Genomic DNA, 24223 nt, shown 5'->3' with positions numbered 1-24223 from the left:
GCTTTGTGATTGGCTAGCCTTCCGTTTCGCGTCCCAATCGCAGAGCCCGTGGGTCGGCCCAAGTCGACGTCAACCGTACGCAAAAAGATTTGTGATCGCCAATATTGAAATATTGGTCTAACTTTTTCAGTAGTTAGGTTTTCTGATTAGATCGTGGAGGAACAACCACTCTTAATACGTACACACCACAGTATAATCACTCAGGATAATCTTTTAGAGTCATCCGATAATCGGGCCTTTGCTAACTTTAATGGAAAGGGAGGGAAAATGCTGAAATCTAGCCTGATTGTCTGTTCAGTACGGGTGTAGCCCGCTTTACTAGACTTCCGCGTTGACCACTCATGTAAGGAGGTTCAATCGTAAATATTGAACAGGTGCAACATCTACGAATGATGGCCGCGAAAATTATTCTTCACACATGCCACACCACAGGATAATCGTTCAAAGACAACCAATAATTGGGTCTTGACTGCTTTACTAAATTATGGTGTTGACCACACAAGTAAGGATTCGTGATCATAAATATTGAACAGGTCTAACATTTACGAGGAGAAATTCCCCTTAACACACCCAAGACCTGAATAATCACTCAGGATAATCTTTTAGAGACATCTGCTTCATTAAATTGCTATGAAAATAAGGATTTCTGATCGTAAATGTTGAACGGGTTTATCATTTATGATTGTTTAGTTTTTCTGAGTAAATTGGTGTGGGGAAATGACTGATCAGACCCCACACCACAGGATAATCGTGCTTTCGCTGATTATGATAGCAAGGGATGGAAAAGGATTGCGGGTATGTGTGTACCCCTCTCAGCACGACACGGGGCGCACGTGCGGGTCTCTGGTTGTCTGCAGCCACGTCTTCTCTGCGGTTGACGCCACGTGACACATCCGCCATCAAAAAGGCACACAAAAAAAAAAAATCAATCAGTTAGTCAATTTGTTGTACGACTGGGGCCCGGGCGGCGACAAGGAGGGCGCGATGCGTTCGCTGTCGCCCGAGCCCGAGAGTCGGAAGGCCCTCGGGGTGTGTCGACGTGCGCGTCCCCGGAACGTGGAGGCCGCCTGCGCCGGTGCGGCATTTTAACCCTCTGCTCTGCTCTCCCTCCAGACTGTATCAGGATAAACTGTACCGCCAGTAAGTGATCGCCCATCTCACCTAGCGTAACTCCTCCTTCTCCTCTTCCTCTTTCAGTTCTTCCTCCTAATGTGCGTTTTCACTCATCTGATCGCAATCTGTGATTCAACACCTCTTTCTGTGTGTGTGCGTGTCAAGGTTTTTGTTTGTAAATGTACTTTTTTTTCCCCCAGCTTTTTTCTATGGAAATGTCAACTTTAGTTTTGTTTTTTTATCTTTCGGCAGCATAGTGATTGATTGGGTGGGACATCCGCCTCACACTTCTGAGGGTGGGGGTTTGAATCCTGTTCTGACCGAATGTGAGTGTGAATGCTTGTTAGTCTTTATGTGCCTAAAATAGATTCAAAGGTTTCTTTGGTACCAGGAGAACTAAAGCAAATCCCAGAAGGGAAAAAAAAAAATGCACAACTTTTTTTGTTTTGATTAACGCTTATTCTTTAAACAAAGCAAAATTGAAATAGGGAATAATATTTTTATGGAAAAGTTATTTTAACGCTAGCCTTAATTGTTAGTTTTTTTCACAACTTTATCGATGGGCCTTTTTCCTGGTAAACACATTTTTGTGTCTGTTCAAATACTTTTTTGTAACTATGAGAAGAAAGTTGACCTCTAATTTTGTCATAGAAATGTTGTAACATTACAACTTAACTATTCTCCTAACTTGGTTAAAATCTGATTTTTATGAAACGATAAGTGGTACGGAAGAGGAATGGATGAATGATTTGATTTTAAGGCCAGCCCTAATTACTTTTTTCCTCTCGACTTTGATGACTTTTTTTCCTGGCAGAATTACATATTGTTTTCCCTTAAAATCTAAAAAAAAAAAAAATTCTGTTTAAAAAAAAAAAAGAATAATAATAATAATTTTTTTGTAATTTTTTGAGAAAAAAAAATATTTTGTTGTAATAATGCCGTAAAATTACTACTTAATTATTCTCATAACAAACTTGCTTACTGGTCAAATTATGACCGTTTTCGTGACGTGTAATTTTTTTCACTTTTTAAAAAATATATATATTTTTTATTTATTTTATTATTTTTACTCAATTCCCGTAGTATTTTTTTTTTTCAAAGCTCTAGTACATGTTATTTGATTTGAAACTTTAACAAGCAGCAGCCCCCCCCCCCCCTTCCCCCTTCCCCCCCATGCGTGAGTGTGTGAGCGAGAGTGTGCTGGTATGCGTGTGTGTCCTGTTCGGCCATTTTAGCACCAATATGGCGCGACCAAATGAAATGTGAGCTAACGAGCTAACGTGCTAGCACGGCAAGCAAATGAATACAAAATATCTGCGGCACCCCCACGCCCCAGAGACTTTTTTTCTGTTTGCCGGCACATGAGGGAGGTTTGGGTACGGCTTCATATACCGCGTGTGTGTGTCACCGTGTGTGTGCTTCTTGCGACTTTGCCGTCACGCTGCTGCGAGCGCAGTCGAATCCCAGATGAAATTGAATTCCCTGGCGTGGCGTTTCTGTCTGTCACGACCGCAGAGCGAGAAAGAAAGCGGATGAGAGAGGGAGAGAAAGAGGGAGACGAATGCTCCATGACTGCGAGGAGGCGGTGAAATGGACGACTGCAGTTGCCATAGAAACGCCACCAGCCAGCCGCACAGCCGCGCATCCAATCTGTGACGGCCAATTTTAGACTCACCGGTGTTCAATGAACACATCGGACACTTTGTGCGCATACAATAAGTCAGTGTTTCCCGACCTTTATTGAGCCAAGGCACATATTTTACTTTTGAAAAATTTCACGACATACCACCAGATGGAAATGTAAAAAAAAAAAAAAAAAAAAAGTGAATTCATTCACTGCCTTAACATTGATATTTGACTTCTAAATCCGTCAATGGCAATGAATGTTAATTAGGCAACTGAAAACGAGAGTGGGCTAACTTTGTTTTTGTGAATTTGTAACTCAAGGTTTAATTCCAATTTAGACATATTGGGAGCAGTCTGTTATTGCACTGTTCACGATTCATCAGCGCAACCCTGGGCCAACTCGATTCTCCAAGACGGCCGCGCTCGCGAAAATAGTCTTCACGTCACACAAAAACGTGTACAGAGACAGAGGCGCTGACGGGGCCGTGGCGGAAAAAAAAAATACATTTTATGAAAATAAAGGGATAATTTTACAAGTCAAGTTATGATTTGGCACGGTGGACGACTGGTTAGCATATCTGCCTCACAGTTCTGGCGACCGGGCTTCGAATCCCGGCCAAGCCTGTGTGAAGTTTGCATGTTTCCTCCCACATCCCAAAAATAGGCGCGGTAGGTTGATTGAAGACTCTAAATTGCCCGTAGGTGTGAATGTGAGCGCGAATGGTTGTTTGTTTTATGTGCCCTGCGATTGGCTGGCGACCAGTTCAGGGTGTACCCCGCCTTTGGCCCGAAGATGGCTGGGATAGGCTCCAGCACGCCCGGCGACCCTCGTGAGGAGAAAGCGGTACAGAAAATGGATGGATGGAAGTTATGATTTACAAATGAAGTTGTAATATTATGAAGAAAAATACAGTTACATTATGATGATTTTATTCCAAGAATATTTAGTAGATTACAAGGGGGGCGGGAAATAATTATGGACATGAAGCCTCAGTTTAATGAAAAAAAAATCTGAATTTTTATAGGTGTAAAGATGTACATTTACAAGAAAAGTTGTAATATTATAAAAACTATAATTTTTTTCCACATTATTTTTATGTCTAGCGGTCGGTTTTAGACTCGCTGGTCTGAAGAGAACATTTCTGCCACTTTTTCTGCTGTATGCATACAATAAATTATACATCTGATATTCAGCCGGGATTAAAAATGTATTGAACAGTGAGGGGGCGCAAGCCAAATGGCCCACTCAGCAGTCAAATCAAAGGCATCAGCGCGCCACAGAGTTGAATGTGGAAATCCCCACATGCACCTAAACGCAACACTCTGAGGCGCTCTGAAGGCCGGTCATATATTCTTTCATTTAAATCGTTCCATATTTCTTATCAACACTTCTGGACGATGGCCGGACAAAACCACGGTGTCACTCTTGAAAAGTATTATTTCGCTTGTGAATAATAAGAAGAATTGTTTTTAATAATCATGTTTTTTAACTTTTATGAGAATAAAGTCATAATTTGACAATAGTGAAGTTATATGACAAGAAAGAAAATCAGAATTTAGCAAAAAAAAAAAAAAAATGCTGATGATTGCATTTTCATCAGAATGAAGGGCGTAGTTTACCAGAATAAAATTGCAATATTATGTCATGTGAAAGAGCTTTTTTTTTTTTTTTTTTTTTTTTTTTTTTATAAGAATAAGAAAGTTGTTATTTCCTGAGGATGAAGCTGTAATATTATGAGAAGAAAGGTATAATTCTACATGACTGTGTGTGCGTCCCAGGTTGACACACATCACTGCATCGCCCTCACAGCGGTCGGCCTCCATCTTTTTTTTTTTTTTTTGTTCCTTTTTGCAATGCAATGCTAAGAAGGGGGAAAAAAAAAAAAAAAAAGCACACACATGCCCCCTCGTACATACGTTGGTGCGGTATTGACGGCCTGTGTGGCTCTCGCGGTGCCGCGCAGTGATCCATGCTAACAGGATGAGATGCTCATGCCCGCAGCGCAGCTGAGGCTCCTCACGGAGCACGCTACACACGCTACACAACGCTACACAACGCTACACAACATAACACTCTTTGCAGCGGGTGGAAGTGCCCGACACGATCTCGCTAATTGTGTTTCCGTGTTTCGCGCCTTCGCTCGCAGCCTGCATGATTGATTGATTGATTGATTGATTGCGCGTGTGTGTGATACTGCGATTCTTTTCCCACCGCCTCTCCCATTTTACTGACGACAAGTCAAGGTTTTAAATGAATTCTTTTGTATAATTACCAACGTGTGAGAAGTTGTGACGAAAAACCTCTTTATTTGCAACTTTTCGACTCATAAAAGTGCCATTTTATGAGAGTAAATACATAATGCAAGAATTCGCTCGTGAATGTATTAACTTTTTCCCTCATTAAAAACAGTTCAACTTTGTTCTCATAAAAATTGCCTTTTTGCTGTTATTAGATTTTTATTGTTGTGAAATTTATCTTTTTTCCTCAGAAAATTAGCCTTTCCCCCCCCCCCCCCCTCATATTACAGCTATTTCTGATACAATTTTAACTTTATTTAGATTTTTTTTTTTAAAACATTTTGTGTGATGTAACTACATTCTCATGTAAATACATTTTTTTCCTCATAAAATTTGCTTTTTCCCCCCTCAAAATGTTTTTTATTTTGATAAAAGTTGGCAATTTCTTCTTGTGATATAACTATATTCTCATAAAATTAAATCTTTATGCTCATAAAAATAGCCATTTTTGTCTCGTAACGTTACAAGCATTTCAAGTAAAACTGTCAAATGAATGCATATAAAATGTGCACATTATGAATTCATTCTTATAAAAAAAATTGACGTTTTTGTGTAATATTGTAACTATTTCTAGTAAAATTCCCAATGTATTCATATGAAATTTGTGGGTTTTTATGTCTTTATTCTTATAAAAATTGGCAGTTTTTTCTCATGACATAACTTTATTACAGTAAAATGACGCCTTTATCTTCATATAAATTGCCATTTTTTTTCTTGCAATATTGCAACTATTTCTAGTAAAACTCCAAATCTATTCATATGAAATTTGCGGGTTGTTCCGACTTTATTCTTATAAAAAATTGGCCGTTTTTTTTTCTCATGACATAAATTTATTACCGTAAAATTACGCCTTTGTTTTCATAAAAATGTCCTTTTTTTGGGTAATATTGCAACTATTTCCCGTAAAATTCAAAATGTATTTCTTCTCATAAAATGGCCTTTTTCTTTTCTTTTGCCTCTTTACGTTATCCTCTGCTTTTATGTAGGGACGCACCAATACCGATAGCGATGCCGATGCCGATGCCGATACTCTTCGTATGTTCTCGTACTCGTAAAAACACTCCGATACTTCAAGACCCGATACCAGTCTGTCACGTACCTATATCAAACATGAAACATAACCCAATAAATTATAGTCATAATAATAATTATATTCACATAGAGAGAGACATTTATTCCACTATAAAAAAAAAAATAAAAGTTTGCGTTTTTGAACAATATTTTGTTAAAATAATGGCATTATCAGTATCAGTACTCGGTATTAGTGAGTACTTGGTCTGGGAAAAAAGTGATATTAGTGCATCCGCACTACTGTGTGTACATGTGTGTGTTTGATTTGTGACATTTTCCGCAGCCAAATGTGTCGGGGTCAGTTCACTTCTCGCCCGGCTCGCCTGTCATTTCCACCGATGGGTCAGCATCAGCGGACTCACGGCAACCAACAAGGCTTGCGAGGGGCGAGGGGCGGATGCGCGTTTTTGAGGTGGGCGCGCGCGCCGCCGTCAGGCTTTGGCGGACGATGGGGCGGAGGGCGTCAGATGAGCACCAAGGAGAGATCCGCGTTCGATGCTGCGTGTGCGTGCGTTTGTGTCTAGTGCCACCGTGTGCTTTGTTGAAGTACTACGCGAGAAATGGAGACGTTGAGGTATGCTGTATGTGCTCCAAAATCACAAGGTTTTGCTTCTAAATGTACAACTATTTCTCGGAAAGTTGCGGGAGGTTTTTTTCACGTTAAAAAAAAAAATCTCTTTAGTCTTGTAAAAATTGCCATTTTTTAATTTATATTACAACTGTTTCGCGTACGATGCGGGCTTTTTTCGTATCCATCCGTCATCCATTTTCTCTACTGCTCACTCCAAATGCAATTTTGCTTTCTTGTATTCACAAGTATATTTTGTAACAAAATCAACTTCTTAAAGACTTTTTGTAGATAATGTGATAAAAAATCACAAGACTAAGGATGTAATATTACAAGGCCTTAGTCATAAATTTCTCAACTTTTCCTCTCTCAAAAATGTCACCTTTATTCCCCAAATTGCTATTTTTTTAAGGATTACTCATAAAATGATGACTTAAATTTTTTTGTTTCCATTTATTACAACTGTATTCTTTATTATAAAATGTAATTTTATGAGATTAAAGATAAAATGTTATGAGATTAAAGATAAAATATAAAAAAATATCGCTCATAAATTTAGTAACTTATCATTCAAAACATTTCTAATTTCTAATTCTCATAAAATTAGCAATTTTATTCTTGTAATATTCTGACAATTTCTCACAATGTAACAATATTCTTATAAAAAATATAAATTTTGACTCATTGCAAATGTAAATATTAAAACATAGAGACGCAATTTTACATTACAAAGGATACAATAATTTTTTCAAAGAATAGTCAGAATTGAATGAACGTGATGTTATTTTATAAGTTTTATGACAAGTTGTAATATTAAAAAAAAACGAGAATTTCAGAAAAATGAAGTTGTAATTTACAAGAGAATGATTTTTTGAGAATCAAGGCCTAATTTATGAAAATAATGTCATATGAAGAAGAAATATCTGCAAAACTGACATTTTGGCACAGAAGTACTTGGCCTCACTAGCACCACCATAAGGTTTTGTGGAGTACTGCTGTGGACGTGGCGTTCAAGAGAGAATGAGGCCAAAATACATTTGTGAGCTTGAGATTGCATCTCTATTTTCATTTCCTCACCTTCATCCGTCCAACCTGCCTGCCTTCTTTGACCTCTTCTCTCTCTCTCTCTCTCTCTCTCTCCTTTTTTTTGTTGTTGTTTTGCATCGTTGTCTTGTCTCTGCGGCGCCCCCCTGTGTGCATACGTGTAATAACGGTGCTCTGGGCTATGTGTAGGTAAAGGCCCAGAGACCATCTTTGCGGGCTCGGGTCTCAATGATAATGAGTGGCACACGGTGCGGGTGGTCCGGCGCGGCAAGGGCCTCAAGCTCACCGTGGACGACCTGCAGCCCGTCGAAGGTAACCGCACTCGACCGACCAATCAAATGACACCATTTGCACAATGCTCGGATGTACAGTTGAACCAGTGAATCTACGTAATTGATGCTCTCACAAAATGGTTTGTAATGGCCTAAGTTGCCACAAGATGGCGGTACAGCACTTTTTCAATTCGACAAGGCTATGGCCTGACGAAAGTTCAACGTAGGCGCTTGGCACCAAGATGCCACCAGATGGCGCCAAAGTGCTATTTTTAGACGAGACATGGCTTTGGCCTGAGCACAAACAAATGACAAGAGGAAACAAATCCAAGAATCGGCAAATTTGCGAATACAGAACCGAATATGTGGGGGGTGACTCTATGATTGATGAGAGCAATAATTTCTTTGTGCTGTCTGATGAAAATCGTTAGCCTAATTGCATAATATCCTAAATCATTTTGGAACCTTTTCGGAAAACAAGAAAAACCATAACAAATTCAACAAAAAAACGGCAGTTGCCCTGATTTAACCTTTGCGCTTTATCATGACCTGAATGAAACACAAACGTCAGGAAAAACACCATTTTTAGCAAGTATTTGTTAGTCATGTTCCCATTGGAGGTTCAAAAAAAACAAAACAATTATGCAATTAGGCTAACCATGTATGTCCTTCGCCATCGGTTGCCGAACGTGTCCGTCAAGTTGCTTTGATGAATCGAGCGAGCGAGCAGAGGTGGGGGGCTCGAGTCACGTGACTTGACACGAGTCGCCAATTTTGGGACTTTTTGGACTTGCTTAGCTAAAACTTATGAAAGCCTCAACTTGATTTTGATTCAAATGATTCCTGATTTGACAAGTACAGTGCTGCCTTGAGATACAAGTTCAGTTGGTCCCGAGACCACGCTTGTCTTTCAAATCATCTTTCCCCATTCAAATGAACGGAATCAATCCGGGTGAGTCTCCCCGCAAAAAAAAAAAAAAAAAAAATTTGAATGAGAAAGATTGTGCTCTATAATATTAAAATTGATCAAAACATACAGTTATGATATCAATAGAACGTCAAGAAAGAAACAATTTTTGCTTGAATTCAATGAACATTGTGCTGCTCCTTCTGGTGTGCAAGCTTTGGCCCCCAGGGGGCAGTATAATACATCCATACTGATATACTGTATTCAGCTCCTCCATAAGCAGTAGTAATATTAGATGTTCTTTGCAGGGCATGAAGAGAATTGACGTGAACCTCCACCATCTGTGTTCAAATATCCGTTGCTTAACGTGTTAGCCCGTCTATGGTGTTTCCCCATTATGTGTTAGCATTAAGCTACGGAAAAGATCTCACGCGTGACTTTGGGCACCACCAGGTCAAATGGCGGGCGACCACACGCAGCTGGAGTTCCACAACGTGGAGACGGGCATCGTGACGGAGAAGCGCTTCATGCCGGCCGTGCCGTCCAATTTCATCGGGCACCTGCAGGGCCTGGCGCTCAACGGCATGCCCTACATCGACCTGTGCAAGAACGGCGACATCGACTACTGCGAACTCAACGCCGTCATCGGCTACAAGAGCATCGTCGCCGACCCGGTCACCTTCCGGTCGCGCTCCAGCTTCGTCACGCTGCCCACGCTGCAGGCCTACTACTCCATGCACCTCTTCATGCAGTTCAAGACCACCTCGCCCGACGGGTTGGTCCTCTTCAACCGCGGCGACGGCAACGACTTCATCGTGGTGGAGCTGGTTAAAGGGTGAGCTAACCTTTTCAGAATGATTTTAAGCAATAGGCGCCGGAGTACTTTCCAGGTGGCACAACGCGACGGGTGACTTTTTTTCTTTTTTTTTTTTTTGGGGCTTCCCTTACGGTCCTCCAGATACCTTCACTACATTTCCGACCTGGGCAACGGGGCCCACCTGATCAAGGGCAACTCCAACAGCCCCCTCAACGACAACCACTGGCACAACGTGCACATCTCCCGAGACACCAACAACCTCCACACGGTCAAGATCGACACCAAAGTCACCACGCAGACCACCATGGGCGCCAAGAACCTCGACTTGAAGGGTTCGCCACCTTTTAGCAGCTCAATCACATCTGTGAAATGTTGTTATATATATTAGATTCGCTGTTTATGATTATTCTTCCCAAAACTGACACGGTAGCGAACCCCTGGAAAGTTAAAAAATGAGTTTCACTGATAGACACAAAAAAAGTGTCTATCAGTGATTTTAATTTTATGAAAAATAGTACCTTATAACATTTTACTTGATAAAGACATACATTTATGACACTATTGAATGGCATGTGAAGATTTCGACACGTTCTTGCCAAATGTTTTGCTTCAATGCAATAGACATTGTGCTGCTTCTTCCGGTCAGCCCACCTCGGCCACCAGGGGGCGGTATAATAAGGATATACATGGAGGAGCTGGGTCCTCACGGCCCTCAGTGAGCTGCTATATGAATCGTTTTCTGAGAGGACAAAAAAAGGGTTTTGGGGTTGCAATTGTTCATATTCTAACAGGGCCACAATTCGGGGCTGGTTGTCAAAAATGACAATTGACGAACGCCTCGTTGCCATTTTCGCGTCTCGTGTTTGCACCTTTTCGCTATCTGATCGTCAATGTGAAAATCTTCCAGATCAATGCGAATGAGTCACCGCAGCGACGCCGATCGGTCCACAAAGCCGCCGATCCCCGCCTGATCGGCCGTGTGTTTCCCGCCACAGGTGACCTGTACATCGGGGGCGTGTCCAAAGAGATGTACCGAGACCTCCCCAAGCTGGTGCACTCGCGCGAGGGCTTCCAGGGCTGCCTGGCCACCGTGGACCTGAACGGCCGGCTGCCCGACCTGCTGGCGGACGCCCTGGCCACCATGGGGCAGGTGGAGCGGGGCTGCGAAGGTGAGCCGGCCGCCGCCGCCGAGGGGGGCGGGGCTCCCGTCGTCCTTTTTTTCTTCCTCCATTCGAATCGTTCTCCGTTTGGAAAACGTGAACCCATTAACCCAGATGGAACGTTGTGGCATCTGTGTGCATCGACTAACCATCGAACCTGTTTTGCTTTTTGTTTTGTTTTTGTTCGGCCCGCAAAAGTTTCATTGATGAAAGCTGACTTGCAAGGTATATGGATTTGTGTGGGCGCGCTGTAGATGCCAGGGGCGGGCAAAGGGTGGCACGCGGGACACAGACGGACCGCGCCCTGTCATAATTAGGCATTCGTTTAGCTTTTACTCATATCAGTAACGATTCATTGATTTATCGGAAATAAAACCGTAAATGAAAGCCGTTTGTTTACATGTACAGCGTCGGCCAAAAGTAGTTGTATACGTTTTCATTTGATCACATTTTCCTCTTTTCAATTGTCATTCCATCCTTCCTTTTTTATTCTTGCATCCTTACTTCCATCCTTCCTTCTTTGAAGCCTTCCGTCCTGCCTTCCTTGCCCTTTTTTTCTCCGCGTCTTTTCCTTCCTTCCTTTCTTTCATCCTTCAATCCTTCCTTCCCTCCCTTGCTTCCTTACATTACAGCTGTTTATTATTAATGGATCTTTCCATCCTTCCTTTCTTCTTTTGAACCTACTTTGCTGCCTGAAAGAGGGAACTTTCCTTCTTTTCTGCCTTCCTTTGTTTCCTTCCTTCCTCCCTTCTTTTCTGCCTTCCTCCCTTCAGTCAGACCCACTTTTTATTTTGCATCCTCCCTTCCTTCCTCCGTCGCCCGTCTACTAATGCTTTAAAATCCACTTGACTCAAAAGGATTCAACTTGATGAAATGAAATTTCAAACGTGTACACCTCCTTTTGGCCCATTTACCATTTCTTGATTTTGTCGAAGTACTGTGTTTACATTTCTGTTAGTTTTGATAAATACTTGGTGAACTATTGATCCAATTTGAAATGAGATTGGATTTTTTTTTTTGTCTTAATGAACTATCGAGGCGACGAAGACCAAATTGGACCTTTTTTGGTTTCTTCTTTGATTGAACCCTCATGTAGGCGCGACGTGGCCGATGTGTTGGTTTCAAACCTCAGCTGTGGCCCTTGAGCCCAAAGTTTTGCCCCCCCGGCATGTACGCCCGCCGGCGTCCCAAGTCCGTCCCCCTCCCGTCCGTGTTGTGCAGTCTTGTGCGGATCCCAGCGATCCGGAGTCGAAGAAGTCCGACGCGACCCGTCCTCTCGTGAGCCCCGTCGCGGTCGTGACGCGCCGCCGCCGCGGTCGCTCGCGGCTCATCCCCGGATGACCGCAGCTCCGCTGCGCCGTCTTCTTTACCCCTCCCCCCGCCCCCGTCCTTTCGCACCCCCCGTCCCCTGTGGTTCGCGACGGACGGGAAGCGAGCTGCGGCCGCCGGCATGAGCAGGACGAGAACGGCGAGCCAGAAGACCGCGAGGGCCTTTAAACATAAATGTTTATGTTTAACTCCTCCTGCCGGCTTCATCCGGACTCACCACCCGCATGCTCGCCGTTTTGGACTCTTTGGGGCGTACTGTCTGACACCAGGCCGTCCGAAAGTCGGCAATGTTTCGCTCTGATGCGTTCGAAATAATCCACGGAGTCCAAATAAAGAAGATGTATTTAAGGGGTGGAGGCATTGCCTGCTAGTTGAGGCGCTCAAGTTGTTGTATGGCGGACGCGGACGGCCAAGTCGTTATATAGCCACAGCCGAAACAATTCTGGAAAACTGAACAGTTTAACTCTGTATCTCCACAGTTGAGTACCGCATCGTTTTCAGTCATTTTGCACGTTTACAACAATTTATCTTCAAACTTGCGCGATGCATTTGGAAACAAATCTCGGAATTCACTTTCTGGGGTCTGTAACAGATTTGCTCCTCTCGCCACCTTTCACAAAAGAACAAAAATGAACAACTCGACAGAATCAAAAGAAGGTTGACGCTCATGCAATTTCTGTAACGCGATCGCTGCTGTCAGCAGTTGCGAAGTACGCAATGGAAGTAAACCGCCGGCGATGGCGTCGGAACGGCCTAGTGTGAGTACGCCCCGACAGACTCGTCACATCCAGTTTGGTTGACTTTGTTTTGACGCCAACCGCTCCGTGATTTGGTACGACCACTCCAGTCACTGACCTGAACGACACCCGACTGTACGGATGCGCCGTGCGTAACGGCCGCAGCCTCCGGATGAAATGACGCGTGCGTTGCTTCCGTGCAGGTCCCAGCACCACGTGCCAGGAGGACTCGTGCTCCAACCAGGGCGTCTGCCTGCAGCAGTGGGAGGGCTTCACCTGCGACTGCAGCATGACCTCGTACGCCGGACCGCTGTGCAACGACGGTGAGCGCGCGTTCAACGAGTGTTCGAGGGTTTCCTCAAATTGCTTCATTCAAATATTTTAGTTATTGTAGATAAAATACTAGTTTACATATACATTGAACATGTTTTATTCATTTGATTAAATAAGTGGGCAATTTATTTATTGGGACTGGAAGAATATACTGCGATTGGCTGGCGACCAGTCCAGGGCGTACCCCGCCTCTCGCCCGACGATAGCTGGGATAGGCTCCAAGCACGCCCGCGACCCGGGTGAGGATAAAAGCGGTAAAGAAAATGGATGGATGAAAGAATATACATTTAAAAATATTTATTGTAAGTAATAAAATACAAAAACAGGATATACTGTTACCTAATTTTAAAAAAATTCATTATTAAATGATTGGTCGTTTGATTTTTTTTTTTTGTAATCCAGTCTCATTTCAAAATATTATTATAATGAACACTTTTAAATATACATTAAAATTGTTACTTATTTAAAATTAAATACAAATATAATTCAAAAAGACAAACACAAAATAAATTTTTCTTTCTATATTAGATGAATTAAATCATAATGAAATTACAAAGAATGATAATAATACCACATGGTACACAATTCGCATGGCAATGAATAAATTTTCTGTAATTAAAATAGAATAATTCCAGTGAATTAAAATATTAAATATAATAAAAAATGATATAAAACGTATATGTAAAAGTGTATGTTTTACATATGTTACCTCAATATTTGAACCTTTTGGTCATTTTAACCTCACCTGCAAATAAGCTGGCCCATCTGTCTGTTTTTAAAACGCCAGCATTTTTAGATTAGGGCGCAATTCCCGAACAAATTGCACATCTTTTGTATTTGATTGATTTTTCATTTCCTTCCCGCCAGCCGGCACCACGTACATCTTCGGGCGCGACGGCGGCGTGGTGGTCTACACGTGGCCCCCCAACGAGCGCCCCAGCACCCGGGCCGACCGGTTGGCCCTGGGCTTCAGCACGCAGCAGAAACACGCCGTCCTGCTGCGTGTGGACAGCGCGTCCGGCCTGGGAGACTACCTGCAGCTGCAGATAGTACGTCCCGTAACGTTGTGCGCAAGGGAATATTTGCACCCGGCACCACTGTGTGGAATGAATATGAAATCATAACAGGACGTCGGAAAATCAGTTTAGAAACGCACAAGTGGTCAGCTATGTTGATTAGAGGAATTTTCACATCCGACACCACTGCGTCCGATTTGCAAGGGATCCGGCGCACGTGATCATCATGACGGGACGGACAAAAATCAATAAGAACCTAGACCGTGAAACGCACAGGTGGTCGGCCATTTTGATTCGAAGGTGCCATTTTTCATTTGGAAACACTCAACTGAAAAGAGAGGCATTGGCATCCGGCACCAGTGCGTCCGATTAACACAGTCAAAGCAAAAAACGCGACGGAGCTGCGGTACGGTATCAAGGTGTGACTGTCAGTACGTAAGCAATGTGTCTTTTGGTCAGGACAAGGGCAACATCCGCGTGGTGTTCAACGTGGGCACGGACGACATCAACATCGACGAGAGCTCCAAGTTCGTCAACGACGGGAAGTACCACATCGTGCGCTTCACGCGCAGCGGTGGCAACGCCACGCTGCAGCTGGACGACCTGCCCGTCATCGAGCGCTACCCCTCAGGTAGGCACCGGACGGGCGCAAAGGCCTGCGCGCACAAATTCTGACCGCATATTTGCCTTTTGTGTTTGATATGAAACTTTTTAAACCATAAAAGTGTTACTGTTTATGCTTGATCCCTAGGCCTGTTAAATAGTGTTAAAAGGTAATATTTAATCCAGTGTTTTTTCTCACCATTAAAAGAAAATAATAAGAGTTGGTGCATTTTTGGGAGACAGAGAGAGTTTAAAAAAAAAATAGTTTAAAATCATGTCATGTTTAACTAGTGAGAAAAAATAAGGAAAAAATGTTGTTTGTTTTTTTTCTTCCCTTTGTTCATTTCTATTCCATTTAAAGTGTTAAATCTTAAGGTAGCCGTCTAAAACGAATGCTAAATGCTAGTTGTTGTGAGGTGTGTGTCCTGTACATGTAACAATGTAACGACAAAAGCCAGTTCTGTGGCAGCTGTAACGTTATTTCCCTGTGCTCTTGCAGATGTTAACCCCTGAAATGTCTCTTTAGATTAAAGCCAATGAACAGAGAGTAAGAGTCCGCTCACTGGAAACACCTCCGCCTGTCAATTAGCGCTACCGCAGCCACTGCCGCTGCAACCCACAACTTAGCACGGACATCAAATATACACAGACCCCCCCACCCCCCCCCCGCCTGGGAGCGCTGAACCCTACGCCGATATCGCCGCCATATTGGATGTGGAAAAGCGGAGGAGTAAAGTCAATGAGGGGTCGTTCGTTTACTGCTTGGAGATGTTTTACGCTCACGGGTCGATCTCAGGGGTGAAGATTTTTTAAATATATTTTTTTATTTTATTTTTTTATTGAGGACTCAAAAGATACAAGCAGGAAAACAAATATATATACACAAGACAAAATCTCTCAACCAGTGATTGAAGTGTAGTATCTGTACAAGTAGTAGTACGCGGGCTCCCTCTAGTGGTAAACCAAAGAATCATTGATTTAATCTGCGCGCGTTTCAGTGGCTTAAACATTTTGGGAATACAGTGTGGCACTTCTTTTTGAAGTACAGTTGAGTTGTATTTAACTTTTAAGTGCAATACATTTTGCATTTAATCTCTGAGGACACTTTGTTTTCAAACATTTATTGTGATAGAAGATTTGTTTGCCTTCTGTTCATTTTAATTCAATCATGATGTCAGTATAGTTTTGTATCGTCCTATATTTAAGCGCAGTGTTCAAAACGTATGATAGTGCTTTTCCAGTGGTGCGAATGTTTTAGACTAGAACATGAACACCATTCTCATGTTAAGCTATTATTCCCGTCTTTTTCAAGAGTCACCAAATTTATGCTGAACACTATCACGAGCGGTTTTCACTTGCTTTGGAGCCACGCTGAGGGCTAATTTACAGCAACAAAAAAAACCCAACAAAAATGCTTGCAATGTGTGGCGCAGGGAGCCAATGATGAGAGAAAAAGCACAACTGAGCCGTGCCGCAAATGTTGGTAAACTAAAAATAACGTGTGAAGCGAGGTCATTTTTCTGAGAACAGTTTGTTCGTTTTTTTCCCCGAGAGCTCCATATGGGAGTAAACATTTATAATCGTCTGTTTCCCAAACATTTTATTGTACGTGAAGGAGTGAACGAGGCGCACTTGGTTTGCCCTAGTTCGATCCGACACATCCAATATGGCGGCCGCACTGACGAGGGCCCGCCCTGCTCAAGGCGCGGTCTGCGTCCCGCGCGTTTGATGTCCGTGCTCCTCCCACTGCTCCCGTCCCGCAGCCAGCACGCCAAAAACCTCTTTTGACCGCACGCCAACCGTGAGCGGACCCTTACTTTCTTTTCATTGCTCTTCTTTTTGTATCCAGCTCCTGTGCCACGTTTTTGGAATGTGCGTAATTACTACTGTGTTCTCATCTCTAAATTAAAGGCAACATTGATAACGAGCGCCTGGCCATCGCCAGACAGCGAATCCCCTATCGGCTCGGTCGAGTAGTTGACGATTGGCTACTCGACAAAGGTAAAAACCCTGATTAAAATTCCTTAAAAGCTTTAAAACAATTCAATATGAGTATACATATATATATATCTATATCTATATCTATACATATATTGTGCACCATCAACTAACATTCTAAAATTCTAAATCCATAATTAAGTCTTTAAAAGTTGGGCAGAAGTAGTGTGTAATACCTGTGTAATAACTGTAGTGCCTGTTGTTAGTGTGTATCTGATAATATCAGGTTAAAGGGACGATAGAGAGATTTAAATGCTGATAAACCTGATAAAAGCTGCTTTTACCAAGCAAGGTAAATAATGGACTTTAATGTTTTCTTCTTGCCATGTGACAATTGTGTAAGCTCATGAAATGTAAAGAAGCGTCCTAAACGTAAGCAATGCAAGTAGCCTCTAGTCCCTTTAACAGCACTTGACGATGTTGTGCATGCTTCTCAGGGCTGTCCTCCACATCTCTCCATCCGTCTGTCTGTCGGCCCATCTCCATGGCAACCATCCGTCTCCTTCGGCGGCCCCTCATCTTCGTCTCCAACCTCTCCACGTCCTCCTCTTCCTCTCGGCTCTTCTCCCTCTCTCGTCCACGGCTTCCCCCCGACATGCTTCACCTTTCCCATCGTCTCACCACGGCTCGCCGGGTGCCGGATTGTGTAACACTCAAACTTTTTTTCCCTGTGTGTGCGTGACTGTGTGTTTGCGTGTGTGTCCGCTTTCCATCCCGGCGTGCCTGCGTCTTTCTGCGCGCGTGCGAACGGGTAGGTCGGCAGCTGACCATCTTCAACAGCCAGACGACGGTGCGCGTGGGCGGCGGCGAGCGACGCGCCGGAATGTTCCAGGGCCAGCTGTCGGGCTTGTACTACAACGGCCTGCGCATCCTCAACATGGCGGCCGAGGGCCACCCGCACATCCGCGTGGAGGGCAGCGCCCGGCTGGTGGGCGACATGCCGTCCTCCTCCATCACGCCGCAGTCCAGCGCCGCCGCCGCCGGCGGGGGCAACCGCTCCGACTCGTCGCCCGCCGGCGGAGACGTGACCGCCACCACCGCCAGCAACAGGAAGCAAGGAGCCACGCAGCAGGTCAGAGAATGATTCTGAAGTTAAGCACTTTATTTCAACATGTCGTACTTTTTTATTTTTTTTATTTTATCTCTTATTTTGAAATTCACAGCCCCACTTTTATTTAGTAAATGAGAAAACATACAGTTGTGCTCATATGTTTGATTACCCAGGCAGAATTTGGAAGATGGGTACAATTCTTTAAAGAAAACATGAAGGACCAGGCGAAACACATTTCATTTTATTTTAATGGGATTCAAATTCAAAAAACTGTCCAGCATTTATGAAAAGCGTTATCATCAAAAAAAACATAACCGTAAAGAAATTAATGATGGTTGTTGTTCAGTCATCAGTCGTATTTAAAAAATAAATAAATAAATAAAAATATTTCACAAATTCTGCCAAGGTATGTAAACTTATGAGCGCAACTGTACATATATGCAGTCATACCTGCCCCTGTCATATTGCAACGAAAGTGTAGGCTACACATTTTTCATAACCTCTAGATGGTGGTGGCATATTAGAATGAAAGTGTACACCTTTCTCATAACCTCTAGGTGGCGGTGGCATATCGGAATGAAAGTGTACAGCTTTTGTATAACCTCTAGATGGCGGCATACATTTATAAAATGGGAAAGCTTTTTTTTTTTTTTTTTTCCCCTATACCTATGTATAATGTGCACCATTGACATTTGACATTTTGTTGGGGGGGGATGTGCGTTATACACGAGAAATTACGGTATATATATATATTTTTTTGGATGAGCAGGATAAATACTGGAATTTCTTGTGTGTAATATGCTTTTTGTGCTTAAACTTTCATTTAAAAATCAAGCATGCGTATTACACATAGGTACGAGAGAAATTACCATAATTTTTCAGATTGTAGAGACGTTTACGGGTACCTAGAAGTTATGAAAAACCTGTAATCTCGTTCCAATATGATATGCAATGTTTATTGTTAAAAATGTGTGTTTATATATATATGCAAACTTACCTCACTGGTGCATGAAAGGCGAGTTCCAACTGGACACTATTTTCTGTCTGGTAAATCCTTTAAATCAGTGTCCGTTAAATCAAGGTTCCAGGAACATAATTTTCGCTGCTCACCAAGAATCATATTACCGTTTTTCTCAGTTCCTTTGTTACATTTATGAAATCAGTTTCGACATTTGCAAAAACAGTAAATCCATTTCTCAAAACAATTTGTAGAAATAGCAAAACACCATAGATTACTTCCAAAGCTAGTTTCTTGATCAAAATCCTTAGTTCATCTCCCAAAAGTAAATATCTGTCAATGAACATGTGAGCGCCATCAGAACGTTAAATAGTAATAATAATTTTTAAAAAATACCCCAAATGTCATTCTTTCACCCCGAAATTTGATGACAAAATGCACCAAAATAAAAATATGTATAAATCTTTACAGTACACCGAGGCAAATTTGAAATTAGAAATTTTAGATTCACTCGTGTGTGTGCGTTAAAATGAGAACGATGTTAGTAGTAGTGAGAATCTTGAAAGTGTGAAATGAGAACTGTCTGTGTTCCCGCCACATTTGCTGCAGGTTCTTGCACAAACAGGCGCCTGCAATCTTGTAACAGTGAAACGGCATTAAAAATGATCAAACATATTGAGGAAAATTTCGATTTGTGCCACACAAAAAATACACTGCTTTTCCTCTGAAACATTTGTTCATCCATTTAGACAGACTATGAATTCATTTGGAAAAGATCTGTAGCTGATAATTTAATGAGCGACAAATTGTGACAAGAATATTTTTGGCCCGTGACAAGCGTTGCTCTCATATGCCATCGTAAATTCCGCAACAAACACACGTCAACGTCTCATGTGCTGCTGCTGTCGAGCCGTTTGCGGCTTCGTCTAATAATGTCTTACTGTTGCGCTGAATGAGTTTCTCTGTAAGTTGCCATGGCGATAGCGAGCCCCCCGCTACCTGCTCCCTCCCCCGGTGGAATCGCTCCTCTGTGTACCCACCGCCTGCTTTTTTTCTCCCATAAATAATACAACGCCGAGCTCGGCCTCGGGCATCAATAATGGATGGCGGAACGAGACGGATGCCGGCGCCGTCAGCCATCAATCCCCGCCTCGCCGCGCCGGGTTTTCATCCCGGCGCTTCCCCCGCCGACATCGGCGCTAAATGCGGCCCCGCTCGGCGGGCGGCTGTCATGAGAACTGGGTCAGACGCTCGCCGTACTGCGGCGTGTTCGCCCCGAATCGCTTTCACCCAAAAAAAAAAAAAAAAAAAAAAAAAACTTGCGCGTTTGTCTACTTTAAGCAGCTCCTGCCGCTTGTTGCCTGGCAACACACGCACACACACACACAGGTGGAGCGAACACAATTGCAACATCCTTGCATCACAGTGAGAGCCATCTGCATATAAAGGTTGTTGTGTTAACAGAGGTTTTTTTTTTTGGGTTCAAATCTGGCATGATGTGAGGCAGAAAAGAAAGCGTATTAATAATGCATGGCAGGCGAGAAAGAGTAGAAGAAGAGGAAGAGGGAGCGCTGGTTGGAGTGTTGATGCCGGGGGCTCACATGCAGTCACGCGCCCGTTTGCTGCGCATTCCAGCGATATTTCGCAGTTAGCCGGACCGAAAATTGCGACTTGAATGAATTTGTTTCATGAGCAAGCTTCGAACTGAATTTACTGGAAGCCATCCATCCATCCATCTTCTGTACCGCTTTATCCTCAGGCGGGTCGCGGGCGTGCTGGAGCCCATCCCAGCCATCTTCGGGCGAGAGGCGGGGTTCACCCTGAACCGGTCGCCAGCCAATCGCAGAATTTACCGGAAAATGAAATCAATTTTCCTCGTTGAAATGAATTGAAACGCCGTTCAAATGAACGCCACCCTCTGCCAACGCCACATTTTTGATTACATTTTTAATGAAGGAAAATAGCATTGTATTGTATAAAAACAGTGATTCACAAAGTGTTATTAGCTTGAGCTTTTTGTTAGCCATTCAGCAGAGCAAAAACTTAACATGCGTCAAAGACTCTCCATAACTTCAGCTTACAACCCGGGCTAAACTTGGCTCCTCCCACACATACAAAGAAGTTAGAACTGGCGAGATGTATCAGTTCAACATACAATGTTCCCCACTATATCACCTTTTGTTAAACACATTTTTTTGTTTTTTTACAGTATACTTTGTGTACTACAAAACCTAAATGAAAACATAAATACATTTGTAGGAAAGCCGCACCACAGGCGCCGATTCGCTTTTCTAGGGTCACACTCACACCCTAGAAGCTGCTGTTGACCACAGCTCACGCCAAGACATTCCCACGCAGAATCGGCGACGCCACGCGCCGACCCACCAGGCCCCGCCTCTTAAAGGCACAGACACTACAATATGTATGCTTCCAATTTGTCTTGTTTTTTTTTTTTTTTTTTTGTATTTCGAAATATGTTTACAATGCATTTTAAAAAGTGTTTCATCAACTTTTTTTTTAAGTCGTAATACACGGTTGCGCTATATTGTGGATTTCCAGCTATGGTGGGTTGTTCTTGTAGTCTGCAGCTCAGGTCCCAGGGCGGCGTGTGATTGGCTTTCGGGGATCAGCTGATCTCGACTTCCCCTTTTTTCCCCTCCCACCATCTTTGCTTCCGTCTTTTCTTTTTTCCCGCTCTCTTCCACAATATTTGACGCCCGTGTGTCGATATTGACAGAACGAGAGCGCCGCGTCTAATTAGCTGTTGGGTGTCAGCTGATCGAACCAGCACCCCTTTTCTTTTTTTTAACCTTTTTTTTCTAGCCTTGCTTACTTTTCCACATTGTTGTTTTTTTTTGCATACATCACCCTGCTCTTCGTCCTCCTCCTCCTCCTCCTCGTTGTCCTCTTGCCCCCCGCCGCCCTCCCTCTGCAAAATCGAGCCCCGCGATTGGCTGCATGCTGCTATCTCACCATCTGCGGTAGTAGAGCTCGTTTATTTGCTCTCCTCCTGGCGTCGGCGGCGCTCCTTTTCTTCACGCCCGTGTTTATCCTCGTCCTCCTGCTGCTGCTGCACGTCCGCGGGAGCGATGCAGCCGGCAGCGTGACTTCCTGTGGCGACAAATCTGGAAAAAGCAAAACAAAAAGTGGAGCGACCATGTGTGAACTCGGCAGTCAGGGAGGCTCGGATGGCCGCTGGCACTGTTCGGCCGCTCAGGTAGAGATCTTGTTTTTTCTCAAACTTTTACGCGTGGCGAAACACAATATGGAGGGTGGATATTTGGTTGCCTTGGCAAATTTTCGGTTTGTTATCTGTTTGTTGTGGCAGTCTATGGTTAGCTGACAGGTTGATGGTTCACTTTGCTTTAAAAAAAAAAAAAAAAAAAAAAAAAAAAAAAAGCTGCTCTATATATTTAATCCTATTAGTCTACTGTTCAAATGTTTGTTTCTGCCTGGGTTTGTTTGTCTGGGCTCTTGATGAGTTTTTTTTTTTTCGCTTTTTAAAGGGGGCGGGGCTCAGAGAGGGCCGGGATAGGTCACCAGACTCGCAGGCACAGAAATATAACCCATCCCAAGCACAAAAAAAACCATATATTTTTCTAGAATCCGTGTTGGCATTTAGATGCGAACGTCCGCATCAATGATCAACTTCGAAGGCGATCCCGTTTCCGCCGCTTGCCAATTGGGTGGCGATCAGCTGCTTGGAAGAGGCCCCACTCGCCCATGTTTTCACACTCAGTGGGCAGAAGTGATTGGAAACGCACGCAAATAGTATTTCTTCCAGGCCACAGCGCTTCGTCAAGTTGCTTTTTCGTAATAATCTTATGTAAGCGCCAGAAGGCGGCCACACGGCTCAAACGTCGGAAGTACGGAAAATTGCCGTCGTTTCGAAAGTCACGCACCGGAAATGACGTTTGGTTGACTTTCGGCTTCATTTGATTGAATTTGTTTTGATGCTTTATCCTTTTTGTATTGCTATGTTCCTCCTCAAAGCGTTGAATGTTATAGGGGGGTTTGAGGTTATGAACAAAAATGAAGCGACCACGACAAAATGATTCGCTTCTTCATACGTAGGTATATGTTTGCGTAAATTTCTGTTTCATTCTATAAAGTGCGGACAGCATAACTCCTAAATTCCAAATACGTGTATTGTCATTTCGAGCTTTTATTTGCAGGAAATTCAAAATGGTCAAAATCGCCAAAAAGGTCCAGAGTTACTTTGGTCGCAATTTTGGAAATCCTTTGCCCTGAAAGTAACGGTGTCGGCAGAGTTTTGAATTCATAAGTAATTATTATGATGTTGTAAAACTGAAAATTGCCAATATGAACTCCATGGAAAGCTATTAAATTGACTTTTTACCCAGCACGAAATCAACGGTGCTTAACAACTGTATTAGAACGACCGCCAATGTAAGGTTCATCGCACCCTAAATTTGACTTCACTTTACCCAAATACTTTTTTATTACATTTCTGTAATACTTATTTCAGCAGTATTTAAAAGCCCAAATGGTGTTTTTAATGCTCAACTATTTAAAACATATTACAAATATTTTGTTTTACAAAAAAAACAAAATTTAAAACACATAATTGATTGAATTGTATTTAAAAAATGAATTCAGGTTAAATGTTGATTGGAATTCCTTCTTCCGCTTCGAAATGGCAAAACGTCAAAGCTGCTGAAATGGAAAGCGTCTGCATTAAAGCACTTGAGTCATCGAGAGAGAGATAGGAAAAGCGGCAACTTAGCAGTGTGGAAATGCACTTTACACAAGTAATCGGGTGTGTTTCGGCTTCATTTGCGTGCAACGCAGTTTTTTTGAAGACGAAGAATAAGAGAAGCATTTTATCAAAGCCCCTCTATTGTTCGGCCGTGCCACTCGTACGCTTTTATCTCGGCCAATATCGACTGCAATGCATCACAATCCAATTTTAATTTAGCGCTGGCACGCGCACGCACACACACATCTCTCACGCTTCTGAATATGTCGGGCATGTTTAGCACCGCATCCCCTCCTCGCTAATTGAAACCTCAACTACCACGCCCGCCGTCCTTTATTTGTATTCCGTCATTTTTGGGAGCAGCCTGAAGTTGGCGTCGCCATGGTAACACGAGCAGGCAGGGACGGGGTGGAGACAGAGGCCGGATCGATGCGCGTTCGAGGCGTCCGGCGTTCAAAGTGGGCCACGGCCGTCGTTTGTTATTCGAGACACAAAGCAAACAGGCCGCGAGCCGGTTGTGCACTTTTAGAATCGGAATCAGAATCATCTTTATTTGCCAAGGATGTCCAAAAATCACACACGGAATTTGTCTGCGGTCGTTG

The 24223-nt window shown here is 43.2% G+C and overlaps 1 protein-coding gene across 14 annotated transcripts in view; it reads left to right on the top strand.

Moving 5' to 3' along the window:
- nrxn1a (neurexin 1a) overlaps positions 1–24223 on the top strand; it is an 87125-nt gene that overhangs the window by 57498 nt on the left and 5404 nt on the right. For 10 of the 14 annotated variants that reach the window (XM_061756963.1, XM_061756967.1, XM_061756964.1 and 7 more), the window contains 10 exons: positions 1114–1140; positions 7910–8032; positions 9353–9734; positions 9858–10048; positions 10712–10885; positions 13146–13265; positions 14143–14324; positions 14751–14922; positions 16806–16895; positions 17648–17964. In XM_061756963.1, coding sequence (XP_061612947.1) covers positions 1114–1140; positions 7910–8032; positions 9353–9734; positions 9858–10048; positions 10712–10885; positions 13146–13265; positions 14143–14324; positions 14751–14922; positions 16806–16895; positions 17648–17964 — 1778 coding nt within the window. Of the gene's footprint in view, positions 1–1113; positions 1141–7909; positions 8033–9352; positions 9735–9857; positions 10049–10711; positions 10886–13145; positions 13266–14142; positions 14325–14750; positions 14923–16805; positions 16896–17329; positions 17965–24223 lie in introns of those variants that run through there. The other 4 variants (XM_061756970.1, XM_061756971.1, XM_061756972.1 and 1 more) reach the window with 3 other exon arrangements.

Source organism: Phyllopteryx taeniolatus, chromosome 19, assembly GCF_024500385.1.
Source record: "Phyllopteryx taeniolatus isolate TA_2022b chromosome 19, UOR_Ptae_1.2, whole genome shotgun sequence".
NCBI classification, from domain to species: Eukaryota; Metazoa; Chordata; class Actinopteri; order Syngnathiformes; family Syngnathidae; genus Phyllopteryx; species Phyllopteryx taeniolatus.
The sequence above is the reverse complement of the archived record's forward strand: the minus strand, read 5'-3'. Positions and strand labels throughout refer to the sequence as shown.